General features: G+C 46.2%; 1 protein-coding gene across 1 annotated transcript in view; it reads right to left on the reverse strand.

Annotated features, from left to right (window-relative positions):
- Positions 1-9,155, reverse strand: part of ADCY8 (adenylate cyclase 8) — a 226,090-nt gene that overhangs the window by 39,424 nt on the left and 177,511 nt on the right. Inside the window, exon 12 of the mRNA XM_035011958.1 lies at positions 1,255-1,427. Within this exon, the coding sequence (XP_034867849.1) occupies positions 1,255-1,427 (173 nt within the window). The remainder of the gene's footprint in view (positions 1-1,254; positions 1,428-9,155) is intronic.

A 9,155-nucleotide genomic window follows, 5' to 3' on the forward strand; every position in this document is an offset into this window, starting at 1 on the left:
GGGATGGAGCCAGCGGAGAAATTCCTCTCCCTTTCTGCATCCTGAGCCTCCTTTCCCCACTTCACTGCCCATCCAGAGACATTTCAACTGAGTGGTTCCTTTCTTTTTTCTTTTCTAAGATTTTGCGGGGCGCCTGGGTGGCTCAGTTGCTTAAGCGACTGCCTTCGGCTCAGGTCATGATCCTGGAGTCCCAGGATCGAGCCCCGCATCGGGCTCCCTGCTCAGCGGGGAACCTGCTTCTCCCTCTGACCCTCCCCCCTCTCGTGTTCTCTCTCTCATTCTCTCTCTCTCTCAAATAAATAAACAAAATCTTTAAAGATTTTATTTATTTGAGAGTGCGAGAGAGCACAAGCGGGGGGGAGCGGCAGGCAGAGGGAGAGGGAGAAACAGGCTCCCCGCTGAGCAAGGAGCCCGATGCGGGGCTTGATCCCAGGGACCCTGGGATCATGACCTGAGCCAAAGGCAGACGCTTCACCGACTGAGCCATCCAGGTGCCCCTGAGTGGCTCCTTTCAATCTCTTCACGACCCACATGGCCACAAAATACCATGTCAGCTTGTGTTTGCCTCCTGACCTCTTCCCCTCCCTTTCACTGCCCTGGAGTTGTGCTGGCCTTTCGCCTTGTCTCCGGCTCTGTTGCAAGAAATCTAGGCTGAGACATTATTTTTTGTAATTTCCTGTATTCCACAAATAATCCAGTGCAAGGAGCATAGGTAAGTGTTCAATGCACAGTGACTCCTACTATTAATACCGTCACAGCCAAATTATAATCAGACCCTATGCATCTCAGAGCTGTCAAATTGGAAGGAATCATAAATTGTTAGGTTCGGAGGAAGGAGAATGGAGATACTCTTTAGTTATGACTCAGTCCAAACTTTAAAATTGAAAACAAGGGATTTTTGCCTAGACTTGTAAGCTAGCGAGTGCCTGAGCTGAGGAACAGAAAATATCCAACGGGGGCACCTGGGTGGCTCAGACGGTTAAGCGTCTGCCTTCGGCTCAGGTCATGATCCCAGGGTCCTGGGATCGAGTCCCGCATCGGGCTCCCTGCTCCTTGGGAGCCTGCTTCTCTCTCTCTCTCTCTCTCTCTCTCTCTCTCTCTCTCTGTCTCTCATGAATAAGTAAATAAAATCTTTAAAAAAAAAATATCCAACGGTCCCCAAATTTTGGTGATGCCATCTCAATCATCTTCCCAAGGGCTCCATTCCCCACTGGGGGTTGAGCACATTTTGAGCATGTGATTGCGGGCACTTACTCTCCACTGTGGTTCAGGTTGTCGTAGCGCAGAAAGAGGCCCGCATAGATGGTCTCGGTCAGCAGGGCGTAGATGGCGATCATAATCAGCAGCACTGCCAGCTTCAAGACAGAGTTCAGGCGGAGGAAAACTGCACAGGTCACCATGGCCAGCACCCCGGTGAAGACGAAGTACTGGAAACAGAGAGGGGGAGGTGGTCAGACTCAACAGGAACACGGGAGGGCCAGTCCCCTCAGCATGGGTGCCAGAGGGTCTCCTGACGCAGATGGTGGCTGAGCACCTCCCTTTGGAGACCTCAGACTTCCCTCAAGTTCAACAGGCCCCCAACAGAACTCATCACTTCCTTACCACCTCCTGAGCCTCTGTTCCCTGGCGTTTGAGGACCATTCACACCAGCCCTAAGCCAGAACCACTGGTCTCTTCTTTGCTGCCTTTCTCTTCCCCACACTCCACAGTCAGGCCACCCTAAGTCTGTAGCCTCCACTTCCTTCAGAGAGTTCACAACCAGGCAGCCCTCCCCTCCCAAGCATTGTCTGTTCTGGTTCCAGAACAGTTTCTGGCAACTCTGTCTGCTTGCAACCCCCAACCCCCACTGAACACACGCTCTCTTTCTCTCTCTAGAATTTCTAAAACACAGACCTCATCATGCCATGCCTCAGCTTGAAGGCCTTTTACGGCTCACCATTCCTTCAAATGGTGTTCTCCTTTCTGAGTGGGAAGTTCACAAGGCCAGCACGGATCAGATTTCCCTTCATTTTCCAAACCCAACATATGCTTCAGCCTCACCATCTACCTGCGTCTCCCATGGCTGTTTCCTGACTCTCCTGGGCCTCTGTGCTCTGCATCCCATGTCCTCTTGCTCAGAGCTCATCCATGTGACTAAGCCTCACTCCTCTGACAAGTGTCCTCTCCTCTGAGAAGCCTTAGTGTGCATTTCCAGGTGTCCTGGAAACTGCCTCGTTCCTCCATAGCACCACCCACACTCAGGATAAGATTCATCTCCTTGTATAAGAAGTAGCTGTTCAAAAGGCCAGTCTGGTGCCACTCAAGCTGGAATCCTGATGTGGCCCCCACAGCTCAGTCTGCCCAGCCAGATTTCAGCCTTCTGTATGATCCTCCCCAGCCTCTTTCCCTTACAGAAGCAACCCACTGTAGCATTCTGAATGTCCGGTTTGGATTCTGACTCTCCAGTGGGAAAAAAGAATAAAAGTTGTGTTATCAAGGCCCACTTGGTTCTTTTGTAATTTTCAAAATAACTGGCCAAGATGGGAATCACAATTCCCACTTTACAGGTGAAGAGACTGAAACTCACAGAGCTTAAGTGAAATGTTCAAATTCTCACAACTGGAAAATGGCACCTAGTTAAATATAGTCCCATGTTTGCACAGTGGATTGGTCCCCTCCCTTGGGAGCAATCTGTCCACATACATGTGACTCCAGTGGACACACTGAGCTTGATAATCCCTAAAATCCACTTCAGCCCTCTTATGCATGGCTCTTTGTAACAACTGGCTGTCTCCTCTCTCCTATTACAGGAAGAGACAGTTTCTGGATGGGCAGAGGAAACCATAAGATTTCTAGAAATCTCCAAGCGACTATGGAAGACACGTTTATTGAGTTCCTAAGTCAAACCGACTCATTAATGTATACTTTCAACAGTGATATCAACAAATGTGGATAGGACCCTGATGAGACCCCTCTGAGGGCCAGGTCCCATGCCTTTATCGTGCATGTGGTGGACTTGGGAATGAACAAGGCAGCGTGCCTATCCCTAAAGACCCCTGTGTCTGGGCACCCTTTACTTTTATCTTTTTTTCTTAGTAAATCCAATTACATCCATGTCTCAAATGGATGATGAGCTTTCTTCAACTCTCCTTTAAGATCTTCCCTTGGCAAGATTTTCAGGTAACTCATCTTGATGCCCTGAATCCATCATTTTAACAGATAGAGGAGAGGTGGGTAGACCTGAAGCATCTTGTTTCATTGTTACCTGCATCATAATGAAGGGTTGTGCACGGTTTTGTCAATGCAAATTATGAATCATGTATTAAATCAAAGCTGTCAAAATGATTATGCCTTTAAGAAAAACTTTATGAGGGCACAACAGTTAAGTTTAAGAAGTGTAATAAGGATTTACTGAGTGGCTGTTGCAATCAAGGCATGTTGTTAGGCATTGGGAATTCCAAGGTGAGAGATTGCCTGGACCATATCCTGTGGTCTAAGATGTAAACCTGACGTGGAGAGACCAACACCAATGTGCTGTGGGACGTGCTCTGCCAGCAATGTGATCAAATATGATGGAGCACAGAGGCAGAAGGAACACATGTTTGGAGAAGGATTTACGGGACAGGTGGATTTGAACTGGATCTGAAGAATGGATAGGATTCACATGACAGAAAAGGGAAAAGGGAGAACATTCTAGGAAGATAGAATGACATGAACTCAAAGGTACAAAGGAACAAATCTATAGAATGAATGCCTTGGGTATATCAAAACACCACATAATTAATCATAAAGAGAGCTAGTAACAGTGGCAGGCAGGTAAGTTTCAAATGAGTTGCCCTCCTTCTTTCTCTGCCAAGACATCTGAAGTCATAGTAGTTAAATATAGTCCCATGTTTGCACAATGGATTGGTGGATCTTTCTCTTTTTGTTGCCTCCATCGACTGTGTTAGTGTCCTCTTGGCAGCTCTGTTATCACCCTCCATTCCACTGAAAAGAACCACCTTGCTCACTGCCTTGCACAGTTTAGGAAACTTTCTGCTTTAAAGTTGAACCTTATGGTGATGCTGTAAACCATAGGACATCAAAGATATGAGGACCCTGGGTAAATAACATCAGGAGTTTTTCCTCTGTCTCTTTTCTGGCTTGAATGAATAGTGGGAGTTAGACCAGGAAATGGAGAGGAACAGGAAGCTACGAGGTATTATGACTTTGTGAAAACCTCTCTTTCAGCTGCATCTGGGCCCATAAATTGCATGTTTCCTACAACTTGGAAGGTTGCTGGGCTCAACACAATGACTAAATTTCTGTCAAACGACCAATAGTCTATGTGTTCTTTTAAGTTAGCCCAGGAACTCAGGTGCTCCATAGCTTCTAGAGTGCCCCCTGAAAGGGTCCTGAACATTAGGGGTTCACAGGTGTGGCAGGGCAGAGACAGGAGGCAAAGCCACGTTGAGAAACTCTTGTATATACTGCTGAGATGTCTGCACTTTATTCCGCAAGGAGACATGGAAAGGCATTACTACACAGTATTTTTAAAAATGTAGGATGATGCTTATCTTGGCAGTGCTTACTGGTTGATTCAATGCAGTCACTTGCAAGACTATGTCCTTGTCTTGGCTGTGCTTCTTTGATGACTGAACTCAAATTTTTGTAAATCATCATCAGAGTCCATTTTTGAAAAATATAAAAACGCAGCCTGTGTTTGATTCTTGAACAGTGATGTCCAGCCAGATCATGCATCTCAGTGACTTTCAGAAACTAAATGTGCTTCCAGAGGACAGCAATTTGAAATTGTGAAACATACATCTAGGAAGTATACGCTTTCAGCTAACAACGATCAGCAGAGAGGAAGATGGTGACACTGTTGGAATTAAGTGTGTGCCCTCCAAGGCCACACCCTAAGCATGGGCAACAAGTGCAGGGTCTTGAAGGATCTGGCTCCCTGAGAACGATGCAATGCAAGGTGGTCACCATCTTGGAAACACTTGGTGAGGCCAGGAGAGCGAGATTATGAGAGGGAAACAGGCTATGAAAATATGGCCTGTTCAAGTTTTTAGTCATACATCGGACACATGATCATGTAGATAATCTCATGTTTGGAGCATAGAACATTGTGCATTTAAAGAATTTGTAATGGCCCTATCTTCCTTAAATTCAGATCTCCACTTGGGCAGGCACTATTTTCCCCTCGTTACCAAAAGCTTCAAGAAAGAGACAAGAAAGAAACTAAAATTTAATGAGTGTTTTATGGATGTCATCTCTTTTTGTCACCCCAACAATCTTATGAGATGGATATTATTAATAATCCCATTATAGTGGTGCCTCAGTCGGTTAAGCAACCGACTCTTGATCTCGACTCAGGTCTTGATCTCAGGGTGGTGAGTTCAAACCCCGTGATGGGCTCCACAAAACAGCAACAAAAAATAATCCCATTATATAGATGAGAAAACTAAGGCTCAGAGAAGTTAAGTGACTTGTCTAAAGCTACAAAGCAAGTAAATGGCAGAAGAGTCCTCCTTCATTCGAGGTCACCACACAGCGTCTGCCTCCCATACCTGTTCTGTTTCCCATGTTCTGTTAATGTCCTTAAAGACTTGAAACCTAAGCTTCAGCAAGGTGGGCTTGTTCATTTTTGGATCATCCTGTGCCTTTATGGCTTTTGGGCTCTTTGTGGGGAAAGGCAATTCCCAAAACTGATTTATCACTTGGGAAAAAACACATCAATCTTCTTTATATATTTAGCCATAACATCTGATCGGCTCTGTGCAGAAACAAAATGGGCTCATGTAACAGCCCTCTGTTCAACTAGAAAAAGTTCTGAAATTACTGCAAAACTATTTGACACTCCTTTGTTTGAATATTTTGGTGGGCCTGCCACTGCGGGAACGTGGGAAAACCTAATTTTATCCTGAATAGCAGCAGCTGGGGATTTCTGACCACCCTGAATAAAGTTTCCTCCAAGACACTCGGGGTTTGGACTCCCACCTGAGGAGTTAACCAGAGAGATGAAAGCACCAGTTTTTATCGTCACTTTTGGAATTTAAAAAAAATCTGCCTATTTGCTTGATCATGGATTCTCTTTTCTTTTCATTGTTTCTCTTCCTCTTTCTGCCTCCTTTTTGATTTTTCTCCCTCTTGTCTTCCTCTTTCAATCCCCCCCTTTCTTCTCTCATCTTCATCAAGACAGCAAATATTTAATGAGCAAAGACACAGATAATGACACCCCTGTGGGAGATTGGCTCTCAGGGACACTTCAAAACGTTAGCAAGCTCTAACTGTTCCTGCAAATACAGTTGACTATTTATTCAAATGTGCCAGCGCATATAATAAAGGGGCTTGACTCTAAAATGAAGGTCTTCCTATCGAGACTGCTGAGAACCCGGTACAGGTGTTGAGATAACCACACTCTGGGTTTGTGCGTGTGATCAGCATTCGTTTCGCAAACCCTTGTCTCTTCCCTCCCCCAGATGATTTCTCACATCATAGTTGGAATGCAGCTTTCTTCACTGTCATTTACGTATCTTCATCCATTTTGAGTAATTGGCAAGCTCCAGTTCAAGACTAAATTATACTTGATACCATATATTAGAACAGCCTCTTATGCTTACACCACATCATCCATGTTTATATGATATGTTTATATCACATGCTTTCAGGCTGAGTCCTGTTTCTCATGGGGTGAGGTAGAGAGGTTAGGTACACAGATGAGGAAGCCAAAGCTCAAAGAGATCAAGGGATTTGGGGACACACGAGTGTGAGTGCTGGGAGGCATTGTGTGTGAATAAGTCTTTTACAAGGTCTGAAGGTCTAATTCCTTCTTGTTTGGTGGACAAATCCCTAGGTAGGGAGGCACAACCATGTATATCAAGATGGCAACTGGTCAGTCAAATCAGGCCGTTGGTGGTAGATGGTGATGGAAAGAGTCCAGATCCCCATCTTTTAGGCCAGTGGGATGCCTGCATCTGGGGGGATGCCAGGAGTTGGCAAACTCTGTAAAGGGTCAGATAGTAAATATTTTGGCTCACTGGGCCCCACACCATCTTTTGCAGCTACTCAACTCTGCCAACTGTACTATCAAAGTAGCCATAGACAGGGCACCTGGGGGGTTCAGTTGGTTGAGCGCTGACTCTTGATTTTGCTCAGGTCATGATCTTGGGGTCCTGGGATTGAGTCCCCATTATGCTCCACGCTCAGCATGGAGTCTACTTGAGGACTCTCTCTCCCTCTCTCTCTGCCTTGCCCCTCCTCCCGCTCATGTGTGCTCTCTCCCTCTCTCTCTAATTAAGTAAATAAATCTTTACCCCAAAAAACTAGCCATAGACAATTGGTACTAAATGGGTGTGGCTAGGCCCCAATAAAACTTTACTTACAAAACAGGTGGCAGGTAGAATTTGGCTAGAGGCCACAGTTTGCTCACCTCTGAGCAAGATGATCCTTTGTTTGTGGGAGGAAAGTATTGAAACTCTTATTTATCTCATTTTTAACATTTCTACATTTTGAATATGTTCCATAATGTACATGATACAGTAGCACAATGATACAGGAATGTAACTTAGAGATAAACGTGTCTCAGTGGTGCAGGCTCAAAACCTTCTTACAGGAAATCAGAAATACATCATGGCTGATGTTTAATGAGCAGACACTTTGTGCTAGATGCTACTCGGGACACTTTACATGGATTAATGCCCTTAATCCTCACAACTGCCCTTGAGGAAGGTACTAGTTTCCTCCTCGTTTTATAGATAAGGAAACCAAAGCACAGAGATGATATGTAATCCAAAAGCCACTTTCTTAGGACTGGCAAACCCATGAGTGCTGTGGTCCTGAGTTTGGGAGTTTAGGTCTGGGGTCAAGGGTATGCACCGTTTTAGGGCGATGTGGAAGCCCAGATGAATAGCTCACGAACACCAACTTCATGTCAGATGACACACTGGAGCTCCACATCTGCTAATTCATCTAGGTAGGCACCATGACAACATGATATTCCCTAACTCCACAAGAGCCGTGTGAAGAAGATATTTTTTTTCCCACTTTCCAGACAAGGAAGCTCAGGTTCAGAGAGAAGAAGAGCTGACTCATGATTCCACTGCTAGCAGGTGAAGGGGCTCAGCCGGGAGTGAAATCCAGCTTTGCCTAACTCTCCACAGCTGGTGGGTGGCCAACTCACTGCCTCTTGGAACACTGCTCATGCCCCCCAAACTGAGACGTTCTCAGGGAGCTGGTGGCCCACAGAGTCCATGAAGTCTCTGCTCTCTTGGTACTTGGTGGGAGGAGGTCCCTCAACAAGAGCTAGTCCCATCCTGCCCTGGACTTCCTTAAGAAAAGCCTATTTCCCCCCTAGGGATGGAGGACTGAGGCTGGATGCAGAAGCACGAAGTCAAGAACAATCCAGACAGGGTTTGAACTGCAGTTCCAAGTCTCGAGAACTGAATTAAGAAGAGAAGGACAGAAAGAAAGAAGGAAGGAAAGACGTGAGGGAGGATGGAAGGCAGGCAGGAGTGGTGCTGGGTGGGCACTGAACAAGTTACTCTCTGGGCCTCTGTTACATTATCTAGAAAATGGAGATAACAACCACCTGTGCCCCCTACAGCTGGAGGATTGAATGATGCCATGCTCATCAAATAGATGCTCTGTACTTGTACAAGGCAGGAAGCTTTCTCTCCTTTTCAGAACATTTCGCACAACGATTCTGGGGCCTCAGTGAGACAACACAGAGCTTTTCCCCACCCAGATGATGGAGAGGTCTTAGAGAACAAGGGTCTACCTGGGTCCTTGGGGTGTGAGGTTGGCTGGGGTCTGCTGGGACATCCCAGCTGTCCTCTCTCCTGACCCAGAACTTCTGCCCCTGAATGTAAAGTTCTGGGCTATGGCTAACACAGCCTAAGACTGTCCTTTGTCCAGTGCCATAGGCTGACCCCAAGGCCCAGGGCCAGACCTCTGGCTCTGTGGCCAAGGGAGGGTGAGACTTACATAATGATGATGGGTATCTGCTGGGACACCTCCTGACCCTGTGGTGTTGCTCTTTGCTTTAAGTTTAGTTGTGGTTTTCTGTGTTTGTGACTCATTAGCTTTCTTCCTTCTATTTCTCCCTCCCCCTTCCTCCTTCCCTCCCTTCTCTCCTTCCTTCCCTCTCTTCCTCCCTCCCTCCCCTCTTTATCCTTCCTTCCTTCCTTCCT

Source organism: Mirounga leonina, unplaced genomic scaffold (genome assembly GCF_011800145.1).
Source record: "Mirounga leonina isolate KUSES-001 unplaced genomic scaffold, KU_Mleo_1.0 Mir_165, whole genome shotgun sequence".
Taxonomy (NCBI): domain Eukaryota; kingdom Metazoa; phylum Chordata; class Mammalia; order Carnivora; family Phocidae; genus Mirounga; species Mirounga leonina.